This window comes from Engystomops pustulosus, chromosome 11 (assembly GCF_040894005.1).
Source record: "Engystomops pustulosus chromosome 11, aEngPut4.maternal, whole genome shotgun sequence".
NCBI lineage: Eukaryota > Metazoa > Chordata > Amphibia > Anura > Leptodactylidae > Engystomops > Engystomops pustulosus.
The window spans coordinates 1,173,707-1,195,744 of record NC_092421.1 but is presented as its reverse complement, the minus strand read 5'-3'; the positions used below and the strand labels follow the sequence as shown (position 1 = coordinate 1,195,744).

The 22,038-nt window shown below is 50.4% G+C and overlaps 1 protein-coding gene across 6 annotated transcripts in view; it reads right to left on the bottom strand.

Annotated features, from left to right (window-relative positions):
* The window catches only part of LOC140106316 (membrane-spanning 4-domains subfamily A member 3-like), a 58,087-nt gene that overhangs the window by 10,876 nt on the left and 25,173 nt on the right, over positions 1-22,038 (bottom strand). For 5 of the 6 annotated variants that reach the window (XM_072130709.1, XM_072130704.1, XM_072130705.1 and 2 more), the window contains one exon: positions 8,225-8,386. The exons of the other annotated variant lie outside the window; for it this stretch is intronic. In XM_072130709.1, the coding sequence (XP_071986810.1) occupies positions 8,225-8,386 (162 nt within the window). The remainder of the gene's footprint in view (positions 1-8,224; positions 8,387-22,038) is intronic. 6 annotated transcript variants of the gene reach the window in all.

The window sequence follows — 22,038 nt, the reverse complement described above, 5'->3', positions numbered from 1 at the left end:
TTGTCTCCAGACCTTCACAGCCTTAGGGTCATTTCACATTGGCGTTTCTTCCACATCCGTGATTTCTCACTGAACCCATTTTGGCTTTTGGACTCGTACAGACTGGTTCTCTCTCTGGCTGCAGTGATTTGTCATCAGTGATCGGTGCAGAACCTGTAGATCAGTGGGAAAAAAAGTCCCTTGAAAAGAATGTGTCAGTAATGTATCCGTGACAAATCACTGCAGCCAGAGAGAGAACCAGTCTGTACGAGTCCAAAAGCCAAAATGGGTTCAGTGAGAAATCACGGATGTGGAAGAAACGCCAATGTGAGAGCGTCCTTATACTGTTGGCATTGGATACAGCAGAATTTTTCAACTACTAAAGGTTCCTGTGGGTCAATAAATCAGAAGCTGAAAGAACATAAATTATTCATAAAGCGGCCACAACCAGGTTCTCCCTGGAAGATTTCTGACGCAGGAGTGGAACGAATGATCAGAACCGCTGTCCATGAGGCAAGTGCCGCCTGTGGGGACCTAAAGAGAGACCTGGAAACAGCAGGAAGAATTGTATTTTTTCTTCCACTCCAATTTTATTTGACTTTTAAAAAATGACAACAGGGGATCGGTCTTCCCATAAAACCAGAACATTCCCATACCGGGAATAACAATAAAAGAGCCAGAAACAATTAGGTGGTACAATCCCAGCCCCTCTAAAATATAGACAGAAGACAAGTGGGGGACACATAGGGGGGACACATAGTGGGGACACATAGTGGGGGACACATAGTGGGGACACATAGTGGGGACCCTTGACTTCTGTGATGAGTGAGGGGTGCAGCCGCGCCTCCCCTAGTGTTAGGATGGACCAGTAAGAGTCGCAGGGACCATAGTGTTCCATAGTGCGGACCCCTTAGCCCCGGTGCAGAGTGCGGTACGAGAAGGAGGAGCTCCATGCTTTCACCGGGCAGACATCCGACATGTCGCCACGGTAAAAAGATGCAGCAAGAGTTTCAAGCCGGCTGGGAAAACATTTAGTGGGTCTGCACTGGGCTCCATGGGTGTCAAGGGGTCCGACATGTCAGCAAAGACCCTGCTTTCCACCATTCACCAATTAGGGGCAAAATATTCCCCCAAACAGAATCTCCAATAGCTGATGATTTGGGATGGATGGAGTAAGCCGGGGGATGATAACTGGGTAGCAGGAGTTTAGATTGATTTTCCATATTTTGGATACATAGATTTGGCCTCCCTCTCCCATATTATCCGCCCCCTTGGGCTTCCTGTTCTCACTAGAAAAGGATCCCTGTAGTAAAGATCTGCTAATATCTTATAAATGGCTGAGAGAAGTCTAACAGTAGAAAGAAGTGGAAGAATAAAAGGGGGAGAAGAGGTATAAAGGCAAAGTGGCCAAAAGCGCATCCTCTAGTCACAGGCAAGCGACAAGAGATGGAAGATCATATTTACTTTTTCAAACAAATCCTGAAGGCTCTGGGATTCCAGGAAAATCACCCAAGGCGCCCGGAATGTGATGTTCCCTCCCGGGATGTGATGTTCCTGCCCGGGATGTGATGTTCCTGCCCGGGATGTGATGTTCCGGGATGTGATGTTCCCTCCCGGGATGTGACGTTCCGGGATGTGATGTTCCCTCCCGGGATGTGATGTTCCCTCCCGGGATGTGATGTTCCGGGATGTGATGTTCCCTCCCGGGATGTGATGTTCCGGGATGTGATGTTCCCTCCCGGGATGTGATGTTCCCTCCCGGGATGTGATGTTCCCTCCCGGGATGTGATGTTCCCTCCCGGGATGTGATGTTCCCTCCAGGGATGTGATGTTCCCGCCCGGGATGTGATGTTCCCTCCCGGGATGTGATGTTACTGCCCGGGATGTGATGTTACTGCCCGGGATGTGATGTTCCCTCCCGGGATGTGATGTTACTGCCCGGGATGTGATGCTACTGCCCGGGATGTGATGTTCCTGCCCGGGATGTGATGTTCCTGCCCGGGATGTGATGTTCCCGCCCGGGATGTGATGTTCCCTCCAGGGATGTGATGTTCCCGCCCGGGATGTGATGTTCCGGGATGTGATGTTCCCTCCCGGGATGTGATGTTCCTGCCCGGGATGTGATGTTCCCTCCCGGGATGTGATGTTCCGGGATGTGATGTTCCGGGATGTGATGTTCCTGCCCGGGATGTGATGTTCCCTCCCGGGATGTGATGTTCCCGCCCGGGATGTGATGTTCCCTCCCGGGATGTGATGTTCCCTCCCGGGATGTGATGTTCCTGCCCGGGATGTGATGTTCCTGCCCGGGATGTGATGTTCCGGGATGTGATGTTCCGGGATGTGATGTTCCCTCCCGGGATGTGATGTTCCCTCCCGGGATGTGATGTTCCCGCCCGGGATGTGATGTTCCGGGATGTGATGTTCCCGCCCGGGATGTGATGTTCCTGCCCGGGATGTGATGTTCCTGCCCGGGATGTGATGTTCCCTCCCGGGATGTGATGTTCCCGCCCGGGATGTGATGTTCCGGGATGTGATGTTCCGGGATGTGATGTTCCGGGATGTGATGTTCCCTCCCGGGATGTGATGTTACTGCCCGGGATGTGATGTTCCGGGATGTGATGTTCCTGGATGTGATGTTCCTGCCCGGGATGTGATGTTCCGGGATGTGATGTTCCTGCCCGGGATGTGATGTTCCCGCCCGGGATGTGATGTTCCGGGATGTGATGTTCCCGCCCGGGATGTGATGTTCCGGGATGTGATGTTCCTGCCCGGGATGTGATGTTCCTGCCCGGGATGTGATGTTCCGGGATGTGATGTTCCCTCCCGGGATGTGATGTTCCTGCCCGGGATGTGATGTTCCTGCCCGGGATGTGATGTTCCGGGATGTGATGTTCCCTCCCGGGATGTGATGTTCCGGGATGTGATGTTCCCTCCCGGGATGTGATGTTCCCGCCCGGGATGTGATGTTCCGGGATGTGATGTTCCCGCCCGGGATGTGATGTTCCTGCCCGGGATGTGATGTTCCTGCCCGGGATGTGATGTTCCCGCCCGGGATGTGATGTTCCTGCCCGGGATGTGATGTTCCTGCCCGGGATGTGATGTTCCCTCCCGGGATGTGATGTTCCCGCCCGGGATGTGATGTTCCGGGATGTGATGTTCCGGGATGTGATGTTCCGGGATGTGATGTTCCCTCCCGGGATGTGATGTTACTGCCCGGGATGTGATGTTCCGGGATGTGATGTTCCTGGATGTGATGTTCCTGCCCGGGATGTGATGTTCCGGGATGTGATGTTCCTGCCCGGGATGTGATGTTCCCGCCCGGGATGTGATGTTCCGGGATGTGATGTTCCCGCCCGGGATGTGATGTTCCGGGATGTGATGTTCCTGCCCGGGATGTGATGTTCCTGCCCGGGATGTGATGTTCCGGGATGTGATGTTCCCTCCCGGGATGTGATGTTCCTGCCCGGGATGTGATGTTCCTGCCCGGGATGTGATGTTCCGGGATGTGATGTTCCCTCCTGGGATGTGATGTTCCGGGATGTGATGTTCCCTCCCGGGATGTGATGTTCCCGCCCGGGATGTGATGTTCCGGGATGTGATGTTCCTGCCCGGGATGTGATGTTCCTGCCCGGGATGTGATGTTCCTGCCCGGGATGTGATGTTCCCTCCCGGGATGTGATGTTCCCGCCCGGGATGTGATGTTCCGGGATGTGATGTTCCGGGATGTGATGTTCCGGGATGTGATGTTCCCTCCCGGGATGTGATGTTACTGCCCGGGATGTGATGTTCCGGGATGTGATGTTCCTGGATGTGATGTTCCTGCCCGGGATGTGATGTTCCGGGATGTGATGTTCCTGCCCGGGATGTGATGTTCCCGCCCGGGATGTGATGTTCCGGGATGTGATGTTCCCGCCCGGGATGTGATGTTCCGGGATGTGATGTTCCTGCCCGGGATGTGATGTTCCTGCCCGGGATGTGATGTTCCGGGATGTGATGTTCCCTCCCGGGATGTGATGTTACTGCCCGGGATGTGATGTTCCTGCCCGGGATGTGATGTTACTGCCCAGGATGTGATGTTCCTGCCCGGGATGTGATGTTCCTGCCCGGGATGTGATGTTCCGGGATGTGATGTTCCCTCCCGGGATGTGATGTTCCGGGATGTGATGTTCCGGGATGTGATGTTCCTGCCCGGGATGTGATGTTCCTGCCCGGGATGTGATGTTCCTGCCCGGGATGTGATGTTACTGCCCGGGATGTGATGTTCCTGCCCGGGATGTGATGTTACTGCCCGGGATGTGATGTTCCGGGATGTGATGTTACTGCCCGGGATGTGATGTTCCGGGATGTGATGTTACTGCCCGGGATGTGATGTTCCGGGATGTGATGTTCCTGCCCGGGATGTGATGTTCCGGGATGTGATGTTACTGCCCGGGATGTGATGTTCCGGGATGTGATGTTCCGGGATGTGGTGTTACTGCCCGGGATGTGATGTTCCGGGATGTGATGTTACTGCCCGGGATGTGATGTTCCGGGATGTGATGTTCCTGCCCGGGATGTGATGTTCCGGGATGTGATGTTACTGCCCGGGATGTGATGTTCCGGGATGTGATGTTCCTGGATGTGATGTTCCTGCCCGGGATGTGATGTTCCTGCCCGGGATGTGATGTTACTGCCCGGGATGTGATGTTCCTGCCCGGGATGTGATGTTCCGGGATGTGATGTTCCGGGATGTGATGTTCCGGGATGTGATGTTCCTGCCCGGGATGTGATGTTACTGCCCGGGATGTGATGTTCCTGCCCGGGATGTGATGTTCCGGGATGTGATGTTCCGGGATGTGATGTTCCGGGATGTGATGTTCCTGCCCGGGATGTGATGTTCCGGGATGTGATGTTACTGCCCGGGATGTGATGTTCCGGGATGTGATGTTCCTGCCCGGGATGTGATGTTACTGCCCGGGATGTGATGTTCCTGCCCGGGATGTGATGTTACTGCCCGGGATGTGATGTTACTGCCCGGGATGTGATGTTACTGGCCGGGATGTGATGTTACTGCCCGGGATGTGATGTTCCGGGATGTGATGTTCCTGCCCGGGATGTGATGTTACTGCCCGGGACGTGATGTTCCCGCCCGGGATGTGATGTTCCGGGATGTGATGTTACTGCCCGGGATGTGATGTTCCGGGATGTGATGTTCCTGCCCAGGATGTGATGTTACCGCCCGGGATGTGATGTTCCTGCCCGGGATGTGATGTTCCTGCCCGGGATGTGATGTTCCTGCCCGGGATGTGATGTTCCTGCCCGGGATGTGATGTTCCGGGATGTGATGTTCCTGCCCGGGATAGCAGGCTATATAATACAAGGTGCTGTCTGGCTATATACTACAGGGGGCTGGCTGTATACTACAGGGGGCTGGCTGGCTATATACTTCAGGGGGCTGGCTATATACTACAGGGGGCTGGCAGGCTATAAACTACTGGGGGCTGGCTGGCTGTATACTACAGGGGGCTGGCTGGCTATATACTTCAGGGGGTTGGCTATATACTACAGGGGGCTGGCAGGCTATAAACTACGGGGGCTGGCTGGCTGTATACTACATGGCGCTGGCTGGCTATATACTACATGGGGTGGGCTGGCTATATACTGGGGGCTGGCTGTATACTACTGGGGGCTGGCTGTATACTACAGGGGGCTGGCTGTATACTACATGGGGATGGCAGGCTATATAATACAAGGTGCTGTCTGGCTATATACTACAGGGGGCTGGCTGTATACTACAGGGGGCTGGCAGGCTATAAACTACTGGGGGCTGGCTGGCTGTATACTACAGGGGGCTGGCTGGCTATATACTTCAGGGGGCTGGCTGTATACTACAGGGGGCTGGCAGGCTATAAACTACTGGGGGCTGGCTGGCTATATACTACAGGGGACTGGCTGGCTGTATACTAAATGGGGGCTGGCTGTATACTACAGAGGGCTGGCTGTATACTACATGGGCTGGCTGGCTGTATACTACTGGGGCTGGCTAGCTGTTTACTACAGTGGGTGGGCTGGCTATATACTGGGGGGCTGTGACCAATGCATTTCCCACCCTTGGCTTGTAGTCGGGTCAATAGGTTCCCAGTTTTTGGTGGTAAAATTAGGGGTCTTGGCTTATACTCGGGTCGGCTTGTACTCGAGTATATAAATTTGGTATTCCCGTAATCATACTGACCCAAAGAATTAAATATACAAATTCGGAGAGGAGATGGATGGCCCTCACCACTTCCAGGTCAGACCTGTTGGAGATTTGTGCTCTAGTCTGCGCTAGTATCACACCACTGCCCAGCTCCCTGCTCCATCACTCCCAAAATACTGCGCAGAGCATAAAACCTAAAAAACAGGCAAAGTTGGGAACAGAAGACTGGGGGCAAGTCATTACAGCCAGCCCCCATAGAATACATCCAGCCCCCATAATATACCGACAGCCCCCATAGTATACATCCAGCCCCCATAGTATACAGCCAGCCCCCATAGTTTACATCCAGTCCACATAGTATACAGCCAGCCCCCATAGTATACAGCCAGCCCCCAGTAGTATACAGCCAGCCCCCATATTATACAGCCAGTGCCCATAGTATACAGCCAGCCCCCATAGTATACATCCAACCCCCATAGTAAACATCCAGCCCCCATAGTATACAGCCACTCCCATAGTATACAGCCAGCCCCCATAGTAAACAGCCAGCCCCCATAGTATAAAGTCTGCCCCCATAGTAAACAGCCACCCCCATAGTATAAAGCCACCCCCATAGTAAACATCCAGCCCCCATAGTATACAGCCACTCCCATAGTATACAGCCAGCCCCCATAGTAAACAGCCAGCCCCCATAGTATAAAGTCTGCCCCCATAGTAAACAGCCACCCCCATAGTATAAAGCCACCCCCATAGTATACAGCCAGCCCCCATAGTATACAGACAGCCGCCATAGTATACAGACAGCCGCCATAGTATACAGCCACTCCCATAGTATACAGCCAGCCCCCATAGTATACAGCCACCCCCATAGTATACAGCCACCCCCATAGTATACAGCCAGCCCCCATAGTATACAGACAGCCCCCATAGTATACAGCCACCCCCATAGTATAAAGCCACCCCCATAGTATACAGCCAGCCCCCATAGTATACAGCCACTCCCATAGTATACAGCCAGCCCCCATAGTATACAGCCACCCCCATAGTATACAGCCACCCCCGTAGTATACAGCCAGCCCCCATAGTATACAGCCACCCCCATAGTATACAGCCAGCCCCCATAGTATACAGCCACCCCCATAGTATACAGCCACCCCCGTAGTATACAGCCAGCCCCCATAGTATACACCCAGCCCCCATAGTATAAAGTCAGCCCCCAGTAGTATACAGCCACTCCCATAGTATACAGCTACCCCCCATAGTATACAGCCACCCCCATAGTATACAGCCACCCCCATAGTATACAGCCACTCCTATAGTATACAGCCAGCCCCCATAGTATACAGCCACTCCCATAGTATACAGCCAGCCCCCAAAGTATACAGCCACCCCCATAGTATACAGCCACCCCCGTAGTATACAGCCAGCCCCCATAGTATAAAGCCACCCCCATAGTATACAGCCACCCCCATAGTATACAGCCAGCCCCCATAGTATAAAGCCACCCCCATAGTATACAGCCACCCCCATAGTATACAGCCAGCCCCCATAGTATACAGCCACCCCCATAGTATACAGCCACCCCCATAGTATACAGCCAGCCCCCATAGTATACAGCCAGCCCCCATAGTATAAAGCCACCCCCATAGTATACAGCCACCCCCATAGTATACAGCCAGCCCCCATAGTATACAGCCACCCCCATAGTATACAGCCACCCCCATAGTATACAGCCAGCCCCCATAGTATACAGCCAGCCCCCATAGTATACAGCCAGCCCCCATAGTATACAGCCACCCCCATAGTATACAGCCACCCCCATAGTATACAGCCAGCCCCCATAGTATACAGCCACCCCCATAGTATACAGCCAGCCCCCATAGTATACAGCCAGCCCCCATAGTATACAGCCACCCCCATAGTATACAGCCACCCCCATAGTATACAGCCAGCCCCCATAGTATACAGCCACCCCCATAGTATACAGCCACCCCCGTAGTATACAGCCAGCCCCCATAGTATACAGCCAGATTACCCTCATTGGTTTTATTAAATGGTTTATAGAGTTACCTGTAGGTTCCTACATCTTCTGTCTCCAGGATAATGATTAGAGCCGTGATAATCGTCACAGTCTTTAATAGAAGGAATTAAGACAAAATCAAGACCGTTTAGAGATATAGCAATTCCAGTGACCGCGCAGCTGATGATGTTCAAGGCCAAGGATCCTCTCACCTGCAGAAACAAAGTACAATGTCATTTACAATAATGGGGCTTATTTACTAAGGGCCGCAGACCGCACTTCATTCGCATAGTCCGAATTTTTCCGGGTTTCTCACGGCCGAGACAGGGATTTAGAAGGGAATTGTGTAGCGCGCTATCCGATTTTGCCGCACTGGTGCCGGCTTTCATTCGACAGAAATTGGGGGACGGCTATCGGACGATCCGTCTGATTTGGACTGAGCGACAAAACACTTACATGCACCAGGAAGAAGGTGTACTCCAGGGACCTGAACGGGGAAGTGACACATGCAGGATATCGGGGGCACGATCTTAGAGAATCCCCGCACAGCGCATTATACACGGACAATGCACTTACATGCACCAGGAAGAAGAAGATGAACTCCAGGGACCTGAGCGGGGAAGCGACACATGCAGGATATCGGGCGCACGATCTTAGTGACTCCCTGCACAGCGCATTATACACGGACAATGCACTTACATGCACCAGGAAGAAGAAGGTGAACTCCGGGGACCTGAGCGGGGAATCGACACATGCAGGATATCGGGCGCAGGATCTTAGTGACTCCCCGCACAGCGCATTATACACGGACAATGCACTTACATGCACCAGGAAGAAGAAGGTGAACTCCAGGGACCTGAGCGGGGAAGCGACACATGCAGGATATCGGGCGCAGGATCTTAGTGACTCCCTGCACAGCGCATTATACACGGACAATGCACTTACATGCACCAGGAAGAAGAAGGTGAACTCCGGGGACCTGAGCGGGGAAGTGACACATGCAGGATATCGGGCGCAGGATCTTAGTGACTCCCTGCACAGCGCATTATACACGGACAATGCACTTACATGCACCAGGAAGAAGAAGGTGAACTCCGGGGACCTGAGTGGGGAAGAGACACATGCAGGATATCGGGTGCAGGATCTTAGTGACTCCCTGCACAGCGCATTATACACGGACAATGCACTTACATGCACCAGGAAGAAGAAGGTGAACTCCAGGGACCTGAGCGGGGAAGCGACACATGCAGGATATCGGGCGCAGGATCTTAGTGACTCCCCGCACAGCGCATTATACACGGACAATGCACTTACATGCACCAGGAAGAAGAAGGTGAACTCCGGGGACCTGAGTGGGGAAGCGACACATGCAGGACATCGGGGGAAGGATCTTAGTGACTCCCTGCACAGCACATTATACACGGGCAATGCAATTACATGCACCAAGAAGAAGAAGGTGAACTCCGGGGACCTGAGCGGGGAAGCGACACATGCAGGATATCGTGCGCAGGATCTTAGTGACTCCCCGCACAGCGCATTATACACGGACAATGCACTTACATGCACCAGGAAGAAGAAGGTGAACTCCTGGGACCTGAGCGGGGAAGCGACACATGCAGGATATCGGGTGCAGGATCTTAGTGACTCCCCGCACAGCGCATTATACACAGACAATGCACTTACATACACCAGGAAGAAGAAGGTGAACTCTGGGGACCTGAGCGGGGAAGCGACACATGCAGGATATCGGGTGCAGGATCTTAGTGACTCCCCGCACAGCGCATTATACACGGACAATGCACTTACATGCACCAGGAAGAAGAAGGTGAACTCCGGGGACCTGAGCGGGGAAGCGACACATGCAGGATATCGTGCGCAGGATCTTAGTGACTCCCCGCACAGCGCATTATACACGGACAATGCACTTACATGCACCAGGAAGAAGAAGGTGAACTCCTGGGACCTGAGCGGGGAAGCGACACATGCAGGATATCGGGTGCAGGATCTTAGTGACTCCCCGCACAGCGCATTATACACGGACAATGCACTTACATGCACCAGGAAGAAGAAGGTGAACTCCTGGGACCTGAGCGGGGAAGCGACACATGCAGGATATCGGGTGCAGGATCTTAGTGACTCCCCGCACAGCGCATTATACACAGACAATGCACTTACATGCACCAGGAAGAAGAAGGTGAACTCCAGGGACCTGAGCGGGGAAGCGACACATGCAGGATATCGGGCGCAAAAGTACCCCCCTTTGCTCAGTATTCAGAAGAAGCATCTTTTGAACAACAAGTTTCTCCCCCTGGATTTGGGGATCCTCTGCCTCTTCCTTGCAGATCCTCTCCAGGTCCCTCAGGTTGGATGGAGACATTTTCCAGTCTCTCCAGAGGTGCTCCATTGGGTTTAGGTCCGGGCTCTGGGTCAGGAATGGTCAGAGAGATGTTCTGAAGCCTCTGCTGTGGTCTTATCTTGTGCTTAGGGTCATTGTCTTGTTCGGCCCAGTCTGAGGTCCAGAGCATCAGGAAGAGGTTCTCATCCAGGATACCCCTGTACTTGGCCGCATTCAGCTTTCCTTCCATTACACCCAGTGGTCCTGCCCCGCCCCCATAGCCTGAGATCCTGCCCCCGATATCCTGCATGTGTCACTTCCCCGCTCAGGTCCCCAGAGTTCACCTTCTTCTTCCTGGTGCATGTAAGTGCATTGTCCGTGTATAATGCGCTGTGCGGGGAGTCCTAAGATCCTGCCCCCGATATCCTGCATGTGTCACTTCCCCGCTCAGGTCCCCAGAGTTCACCTTCTTCTTCCTGGTGCATGTAAGTGCATTGTCCGTGTATAATGCGCTGTGCGGGGAGTCCTAAGATCCTGCCCCCGATATCCTGCATGTGTCACTTCCCCGCTCAGGTCCCCAGAGTTCACCTTCTTCTTCCTGGTGCATGTAAGTGCATTGTCCGTGTATAATGCGCTGTGCGGGGAGTCCTAAGATCCTGCACCCGATATCCTGCATGTGTCGCTTCCCCGCTCAGGTCCCTGGAGTTCACCTTCTTGTTCCTGGTGCATGTAAGTGCATTGTCCGTGTATAATGCACTGTGCGGGGAGCCACTAAGATCCTGCGCCCGATATCCTGCATGTGTCACTTCCCCGCTCAGGTCCCCGGAGTTTACCTTCTTCTTCCTGGTGCATGTAAGTGCATTGTCTGTGTATAATGCGCTGTGCGGGGAGTCACTAAGATCGTGCCCCCGATATCCTGCATGTGTCACTTCCCCGCTCAGGTCCCTGGAGTTCACCTTCTTCTTCCTGGTGCATGTAAGTGCATTGTCCGTGTATAATGTGCTGTGCGGGGAGTCACTAAGATCCTGCGCCCGATATCCTGCATGTGTCGCTTCCCCGCTCAGGTCCCTGGAGTTCACCTTTTTCTTCCTGGTGCATGTAAGTGCATTGTCCGTGTATAATGCGCTGTGCGGGGAGTCACTAAGATCCTGCGCCCGATATCCTGCATGTGTCACTTCCCCGCTCAGGTCCCCGGAGTTCTCCTTCTTCTTCCTGGTGCATGTAAGTGCATTGTCCGTGTATAATGTGCTGTGCGGGGAGTCACTAAGATCCTGCACCCGATATCCTGCATGTGTCGCTTCCCCGCTCAGGTCCCCGGAGTTCACCTTCTTCTTCCTCTTGGTGTATGTGAGTGCATGTCTTGCGACACAATTTGACATGTTAAATCCCGTGCGTTGTCCGAATCCGTCGGATCGTCCGCTGATTTGTGTTGCATGAAAGCCGGCGCCGATGCACCAGAATCCGATCGCGTGTGACAAAAAGCCCTATAACCTTATCTGGAGTGTATACACCCTGAGAGGCTACAGGGGTGTAGAGTAGCCTTTCCATGGAGTGGTAGCCTCTGCTGTCTGCGGTGCTCAGCAATTTCCATGGAGCAGAAGCGTCATGCGCGGCCGTCTACTCCATTACTCTCCCGGAGTGACGAGGGGTCCGACTATTCCGACCCCTCGTTCTCGTGATCTGTGGGGGTCTGATCGCTGACTTGCTGCATGGGAAATCCCCATTAACAGGTAGATTCCTAATGGTAGGTTTCCTTAAGTATGCAAGTATAAGATGAGAAACTAATGGCATTAGGGGAGGGGAGGGCTGCACCTTAGGGTGGCCACACGGGCACAACATTGCTAGGCCACAGGTACAGGCACGTACATGCGCTGCGCCCGCACACTTACTATCACCTTGCAGTGTAGAGGCTGCATTCTTCACCCTAGGCTTATACTTGAGTCACTAAGCTTTCCCAGTTTTTTGTGGTGAAAGTAGGGGAATCGGCTTATACTCGAGTATACGCGGTACTTTATTTTTATTTCACTACCTAGAGATGACTGGAGCCCTGACTACTATACAGGTAATACTTAGGGGGGGGGGGCATCTCTAGGGGCAGTATAGAGGGTATATATATATATATACTATTATTTAGGTAATACTATACAGGTAATACTTAGGGGGGGCAGCATCTCTAGGGGCAGTATAGAGGGTATATATATATACTATTATTTATCACTACCTGCCGGTGCCTGGAGATGACTGGAGCCCTGACTACTATACAGGTAATACTTAGGGGGGGGGGGGCATCTCTAGGGGCAGTATAGAGGGTATATATATATATATATATACTATTATTTAGGTAATACTATACAGGTAATACTTAGGGGGGGCAGCATCTCTAGGGGCAGTATAGAGGGTATATATATATACTATTATTTATCACTACCTGCCGGTGCCTGGAGATGACTGGAGCCCTGACTACTATACAGGTAATACTTAGGGGGGGGGGCATCTCTAGGGGCAGTATAGAGGGTATATATATATATACTATTATTTATCACTACCTGCCGGTGCCTGGAGATGACTGGAGCCCTGACTACTATACAGGTAATACTTAGGGGGGGGGGCATCTCTAGGGGCAGTATAGAGGGTATATATATATATACTATTATTTATCACTACCTGCCGGTGCCTGGAGATGACTGGAGCCCTGACTACTATACAGGTAATACTTAGGGGGGGGGGCATCTCTAGGGGCAGTATAGAGGGTATCAGGGGCGGACTGGCCATTAACTCGACCGGGAGAAATCCCGGTGGGCCGACCTGTCTGACTGATCTGGGGCCGGTCCGTGCAGAAGCATGTGACACAGTGCAGGCTGACATTCCATCAGCACAGAGAGCAGCCTCCCCTACACTACAGGCCGCCCGTGCACTGTCCTAGGGTCAGCAGCAGAGAGTCCGTTGGAAGCTGCTGCCCCTGTGTGACAGCTGATTAGCAGCTACACGGAGCTCTAGGCAGCATTGAGGTCAGGCACAGGGCACTGCTCCGGCCCCTCCTCCCACAACCAGGAAGCAGGAGGCTGCTAGACGGGACGGAGAGGGCTGGGGAGGAACACAAATGCCATGTGTATGGAGATCTCAGCCCTGCCAGGCAGCTGCTTCCCTGCACATTGATTCTCCCCACAAAGAACTTTGTTACTCTCATAAATAGTAAGTGCAATGTGTAAAGTATTTTCTTACATTTTATTGACATATTTATGTGAGTATATATATATATGTGTGTAATGTCTGGGGATGTACTAGTAATTCTGCTGGCATTGTATGGAGAAAGCTTGTAGGCTGAGCTCTCAATACAGAGCAGGTGTCAGCCCTTGTGGTATACAGCCCGCCAGCCCCTGTGGTATACAGCCCGCCAGCCCCTGTGGTATACAGCCCGCCAGCCCCTGTGGTATACAGCCCGCCAGCCCCTGTGGTATACAGCCCGCCAGCCCCTGTGGTATACAGCCCGCCAGCCCCTGTGGTATACAGCCCGCCAGCCCCTGTGGTATACAGCCCGCCAGCCCCTGTGGTATACAGCCCGCCAATCCCTGTGGTATACAGCCCGCCAGCCCCTAGGGTATACAGCCCGCCAGCCCCTGTGGTATACAGCCCGCCAGTCCTTGTGGTATACAGCCTGCCAGCCCCTGTGGTATACAGCCCGCCAGCCCCTGTGGTATACAGCCCGCCAGCCCCTGTGGTATACAGCCCGCCAGCCCCTGTGGTATACAGCCCGCCAGCCCCTGTGGTATACAGCCCGCCAGCCCCTGTGGTATACAGCCCGCCAGCCCCTGTGGTATACAGCCCGCCAGCCCCTGTGGTATACAGCCCGCCAGCCCCTGTGGTATACAGCCCGCCAGCCCCTGTGGTATACAGCCCGCCAATCCCTGTGGTATACAGCCCGCCAGCCCCTAGGGTATACAGCCCGCCAGCCCCTGTGGTATACAGCCCGCCAGTCCTTGTGGTATACAGCCTGCCAGCCCTTGTGGTATACAGCCCGCCAGTCCTTGTGGTATACAGCCTGCCAGCCCCTGTGGTATACAGCCCGCCAGTCCTTGTGGTATACAGCCCGCCAATCCCTGTGGTATACAGCCCGCCAGCCCCTAGGGTATACAGCCCGCCAGCCCCTGTGGTATACAGCCTGCCAGCCCTTGTGGTATACAGCCCGCCAGTCCTTGTGGTATACAGCCTGCCAGCCCTTGTGGTATACAGCCCGCCAGTCCTTGTGGTATACAGCCTGCCAGCCCCTGTGGTATACAGCCCGCCAGTCCTTGTGGTATACAGCCCGCCAGCCCCTGTGGTATACAGCCCGCCAGCCCTTGTGGTATACAGCCCGCCAATCCCTGTGATATACAGCCTGCCAGCCCCTGTGGTATACAGCCCGCCAGCCCCTGTGATATACAGCCTGCCAGCCCCTGTGGTATACAGCCTGCCAGCCCTTGTGGTATACAGCCCGCCAGCCCCTGTGGTATACAGCCCGCCAGCCCCTGTGGTATACAGCCCGCCAGCCCCTGTGGTATACAGCCCGCCAGCCCCTGTGGTATACAGCCCGCCAGCCCCTGTGGTATACAGCCCGCCAGCCCCTGTGGTATACAGCCCGCCAGCCCCTGTGGTATACAGCCCGCCAGCCCCTGTGGTATACAGCCCGCCAGCCCCTGTGGTATACAGCCCGCCAATCCCTGTGGTATACAGCCCGCCAGCCCCTAGGGTATACAGCCCGCCAGCCCCTGTGGTATACAGCCCGCCAGTCCTTGTGGTATACAGCCTGCCAGCCCTTGTGGTATACAGCCCGCCAGTCCTTGTGGTATACAGCCTGCCAGCCCCTGTGGTATACAGCCCGCCAGTCCTTGTGGTATACAGCCCGCCAATCCCTGTGGTATACAGCCCGCCAGCCCCTAGGGTATACAGCCCGCCAGCCCCTGTGGTATACAGCCCGCCAGTCCTTGTGGTATACAGCCTGCCAGCCCTTGTGGTATACAGCCCGCCAGTCCTTGTGGTATACAGCCTGCCAGCCCCTGTGGTATACAGCCCGCCAGTCCTTGTGGTATACAGCCCGCCAGCCCCTGTGGTATACAGCCCGCCAGCCCTTGTGGTATACAGCCCGCCAATCCCTGTGATATACAGCCTGCCAGCCCCTGTGGTATACAGCCCGCCAGCCCCTGTGGTATACAGCCCGCCAGCCCCTGTGGTATACAGCCCGCCAGTCCCTGTGGTATACAGCCCGCCAGCCCCTGTGGTATACAGCCCGCCAGCCCCTGTGGTATACAGCCCGCCAGCCCCTGTTGTATACAGCCCGCCAGCCCCTGTAGTATACAGCCAGCCAGCCCCTGTAGTATATAGCCTGCCACCCCCTGCTCCCCCCAGTATATAGCCTGCAGCCCCTGCTTCCCCCAGTATATAGCCTGCAGCCCCTGCTCCCCCATTATATAGCCTGCAGCCCCTGCTCCCCAAGTATATAGCCTGCAGCCCCTGCTCCCCCCAGTATATAGCCTGCAGCCCCTGCTCCCCCCAGTTTATAGCATGCAGCCCTGCCCACCCAGTATATAGCCTACAGCCCCTGCTCCACCCAGTATATAGCCTGCAGCCCCTGCTCCCCCAGTATATAGCCTACAGCCCCTGCTCCCCCCAGTATATAGCCTGCAGCCCCTGCTCCCCCCAGTTTATAACATGCAGCCCTGCCCACCCAGTATATAGCCTACAGCCCTTCTCCCCCCAGTATATAGCCTACAGCCCCTGCTCCCCCCAGTATATAGCCTGCAGCCCCTGCTCCCCCCAGTATATAGCCTGCAGCCCCTGCTCCCCCCAGTTTATAGCATGCAGCCCTGTCCACCCAGTATATAGCCTACAGCCACTGTCCCCAAAATAATGCCTGTAGGAAAAAAACAAAGTTTTTACGATGCCAAAGGCAGGTTACCTTCTATGCATCAATGCTCCGGTAGGTCCTTTTCTATCCATTGATGGTCCAGCATCGGCTCCGTGTCCTCGGCAGTCCGTCGCAGGCACTATGATGTCAGCCGCTCGCTGCTGACTGCGCAGGGTCATGGAGCTGATTCCGGAGCATCGATGGATAGAAGAGGAACTGCCTGCGGGTATTGGAAAGTGAGTACACTTTCTGTTTTTTTTTTCTATACTTTAGTATAAGCCGAGTTAGGGTTTTTCAGCAAATTTTTTGTAGTGAAAAACTTGGCTTATACTCAAATATATATGGTATATTCATGGAAAAATTTTAAAGTTATAGGTTTGAGTGTTGTGTATCTAAACGGGTTTGTGTACTGCTCCTCTGCACACCACTGTAGATTAATACTTTCCATGGAAATATCTTGTATAGGGGCAATATTATAGTAATTATATTCTTGTACATAGGGGGCAGTATTATAGTAGTTATATTCCTGTACATAGGGGGCAGTATTATAGTAGTTATATTCTTGTACATAGGGGGCAGTATTATAGTAGTTATATTCTTGTACATAGGGGGCAGTATTATAGTAGTTATATTCTTGTACATAGGGGGCAGTATTATAGTAGTTATATTCTTGTACATAGGAGGCAGTATTATAGTAGTTATATTCCTGTACATAGGGGGCAGTATTATAGTAGTTATATTCCTGTACATAGGGGGCAGTATTATAGTAGTTATATTCCTGTACATAGGGGACAGTATTATAGTAGTTATATTCCTGTACATAGGGGGCAGTATTATAGTAGTTATATTCTTGTACATAGGGGGCAGTATTATAGTAGTTATATTCTTGTACATAGGGGGCAGTATTATAGTAGTTATATTCCTGTACATAGGGGGCAGTATTATAGTAGTTATATTCCTGTACATAGGGGGCAGTATTATAGTAGTTATATTCCTGTACATAGGGGGCAGTATTATAGTAGTTATACTCCTGTACATAGGGGGCAGTATTATAGTAGTTATATTCTTGTACATAGGGGGCAGTATTATAGTAGTTATATTCCTGTACATAGGGGGTAGTATTATAGTAGTTATATTCCTGTACATAGGGGGCAGTATTATAGTATTTATATTCTTGTACATAGGGAGCAGTATTATAGTAGTTATATTCTTGTACATAGGGGCAGTGTTATAGTAGTTATATTCTTGTACATAGGGGGCAGTATTATAGTAGTTATATTCTTGTACATAGGGGGCAGTATTATAGTAGTTATATTCTTGTACATAGGGGGCAGTATTATAGTAGTTATATTCTTGTACATAGGGGGCAGTATTATAGTAGTTATATTCTTGAATATAGGGGCAGTATTATAGTATTTATATTATTGTACATAGGGAGCAGTATTATAGTAGTTATATTCTTGTACATAGGGGGCAGTATTATAGTAGTTATATTCCTGTACATAGGGGGCAGTATTATAGTAGTTATATTCCTGTGCATAGGGGGCAGTATTATAGTAGTTATATTCCTGTACATAGGGGGCAGTATTATAGTAGTTATATTCCTGTACATAAGGGGCAGTATTATAGTAGTTATATTCTTGTACATAGGGGGCAGTATTATAGTAGTTATATTCTTGTACATAGGGGGCAGTATTACAGTAGTTATATTCTTGTACATAGGGGGCAGTATTATAGTAGTTATATTCCTGTACATAGGGGCCGTATTATAGTAGTTATATTCCTGTACATAGGGGGCAGTATTATAGTATTTATATTCTTGTACATAGGGAGCAGTATTATAGTAGTTATATTCTTGTACATAGGGGGCAGTATTATAGTAGTTATATTCTTGTACATAGGGGGCAGTATTATAGTAGTTATATTCTTGTACATAGGGGGCAGTATTATAGTAGTTATATTCTTGTACATAGGGGGCAGTATTATAGTAGTTATATTCTTGTACATAGGGGGTAGTATTATAGTAGTTATATTCTTGTACATAGGGGGCAGTATTATAGTAGTTATATTCCTGTACATAGGGGGCAGTATTATAGTAGTTATATTCTTGTACATAGGGGCAGTATTATAGTAGTTATATTCTTGTACATAGGGGGCAGTATTATAGTAGTTATATTCTTGAATATAGGGGCAGTATTATAGTATTTATATTCTTGTACATAGGGAGCAGTATTATAGTAGTTATATTCTTGTACATAGGGGGCAGTATTATAGTAGTTATATTCCTGTACATAGGGGGCAGTATTATAGTAGTTATATTCCTGTGCATAGGGGGCAGTATTATAGTAGTTATATTCCTGTACATAGGGGGCAGTATTATAGTAGTTATATTCCTGTGCATAGGGAGCAGTATTATAGTAGTTATATTCTTGTACATAGGGGGCAGTATTATAGTAGTTATATTCTTGTACATAGGGGGCAGTATTATAGTAGTTATACTCCTGTACATAGGGGGCAGTATTATAGTAGTTATATTCTTGTACATAGGGGGCAGTATTATAGTAGTTATATTCTTGAATATAGGGGCAGTATTATAGTATTTATATTCTTGTACATAGGGAGCAGTATTATAGTAGTTATATTCCTGTGCATAGGGGGCAGTATTATAGTAGTTATATTCCTGTACATAGGGGGCAGTATTATAGTAGTTATATTCCTGTGCATAGGGAGCAGTATTATAGTAGTTATATTCTTGTACATAGGGGGCAGTATTATAGTAGTTATATTCTTGTACATAGGGGGCAGTATTATAGTAGTTATACTCCTGTACATAGGGGGCAGTATTATAGTAGTTATATTCTTGTACATAGGGGGCAGTATTATAGTAGTTATATTCTTGAATATAGGGGCAGTATTATAGTAGTTATATTCTTGTACATAGGGAGCAGTATTATAGTAGTTATATTCTTGTACATAGGGGGCAGTATTATAGTAGTTATATCCCTGTACATAGGGGGCAGTATTATAGTAGTTATATTCCTGTACATAGGGGGCAGTATTATAGTAGTTATATTCCTGTACATAAGGGGCAGTATTATAGTAGTTATATTCTTGTACATAGGGGGCAGTATTATAGTAGTTATATTCTTGTACATAGGGGGCAGGATTATAGTAGTTATATTCTTGTACATAAGGACATACGACAGCACAGGTAACCAAGGATGCTTACCCACAAGCTCTATAGCATTTCTCTCTTGTAGCGCAGGCAGTGGTTTCATCACTGCACCCGCCAGCAAGCCGATGTCATGTGCAATCGTGGGTATCCCAGGGCGCATGCATGATCTTAAAAGCAAAGCATCCTTGGAAACCCACGATTGATTGTAGGAGGATATAGCGCTGAAGCTGCTGCCCGCGCTACAATAAAGAAAAGCTATAAAGATTTACCCGGCTTATTAGCAAAACATTGTTTGAATTAAGTCAATCCACTAACAATGTGACTTGTAACATTTTGCAAATTCCACCCACATCACATGACCCCGCCTACTTAATTTGACTCCACCCACAAATAGGGGCCACTCTTAGAATTTTTCCAGGGCCTCTTTAATTTCCCAGTCCGCCCCTGGAGGGTATATATATATACTATTATTATCACTACCTGGAGATGACTGGAGCCCTGACTACTATACAGGTAATACTTAGGGGGGGGGGGGGCATCTCTAGGGGCAGTATAGAGGGTATATATATATACTATTATTTATCACTACCTGCCGGTGCCTGGAGGTGACTGGAGCCCTGACTACTATACAGGTAATACTTAGGGGGGGCAGCATCTCTAGGGGCAGTATAGAGGGTATATATATATACTATTATTTATCACTACCTGCCGGTGCCTGGAGATGACTGGAGCCCTGACTACTATACAGGTAATACTTAGGGGGGGCAGCATCTCTAGGGGCAGTATAGAGGGTATATATATATATACTATTATTTAGGTAATACTATACAGGTAATACTTAGGGGGGGGGGGCATCTCTAGGGGCAGTATAGAGGGTATATATATATACTATTATTATCACTACCTGGAGATGACTGGAGCCCTGACTACTATACAGGTAATACTTAGGGGGGGGGGGCATCTCTAGGGGCAGTATAGAGGGTATATATATATACTATTATTATCACTACCTGGAGATGACTGGAGCCCTGACTACTATACAGGTAATACTTAGGGGGGGCAGCATCTCTAGGGGCAGTATAGAGGGTATATATATATATATACTATTATTTAGGTAATACTATACAGGTAATACTTAGGGGGGGGACATCTCTAGGGGCAGTATAGAGGGTATATATATATATACTATTATTTATCACTACCTGCCGGTGCTTGGAGATGACTGGAGCCCTGACTACTATACAGGTAATACTTAGGGGGGGGGGGGGCATCTCTAGGGGAAGTATAGAGGGTATATATATATATACTATTATTTAGGTAATACTATACAGGTAATACTTAGGGGGGCAGCATCTCTAGGGGCAGTATAGAGGGTATATATATATACTATTATTTATCACTACCTGGAGATGACTGGAGCCCTGACTACTATACAGGTAATACTTAGGGGGGGGCATCTCTAGGGGCAGTATAGAGGGTATATATATATACTATTATTTATCACTACCTGGAGGTGACTGGAGATGACTGGAGCCCTGACTACTATACAGGTAATACTTAGGGGGGCAGCATCTCTAGGGGCAGTATAGAGGGTATATATATATATACTATTATTTATCACTACCTGGAGATGACTGGAGCCCTGACTACTATACAGGTAATACTTAGGGGGGGCAGCATCTCTAGGGGCAGTATAGAGGGTATATATATATACTATTATTTATCACTACCTGCCGGTGCCTGGAGATGACTGGAGCCCTGACTACTATACAGGTAATACTTAGGGGGGTGCAGCATCTCTAGGGGCAGTATAGAGGGTATATATATATATATACTATTATTTATCACTACCTGCCGGTGCCTGGAGATGACTGGAGCCCTGACTACTATACAGGTAATACTTAGGGGGGGGGGCATCTCTAGGGGCAGTATAGAGGGTATATATATATATACTATTATTTATCACTACCTGCCGGTGCCTGGAGATGACTGGAGCCCTGACTACTATACAGGTAATACTTAGGGGGGGCAGCATCTCTAGGGGCAGTATAGAGGGTATATATATATATACTATTATTTATCACTACCTGGAGATGACTGGAGCCCTGACTACTATACAGGTAATACTTAGGGGGGGGCATCTCTAGGGGCAGTATAGAGGGTATATATATATACTATTATTTAGGTAATACTATACAGGTAATACTTAGGGGGGGCAGCATCTCTAGGGGCAGTATAGAGGGTATATATATATACTATTATTTATCACTACCTGCCGGTGCCTGGAGATGACTGGAGCCCTGACTACTATACAGGTAATACTTAGGGGGGGGGGGGGGGCATCTCTAGGGGCAGTATAGAGGGTATATATATATACTATTATTATCACTACCTGCCGGTGCCTGGAGATGACTGGAGCCCTGACTACTATACAGGTAATACTTAGGGGGGGCAGCATCTCTAGGGGCAGTAT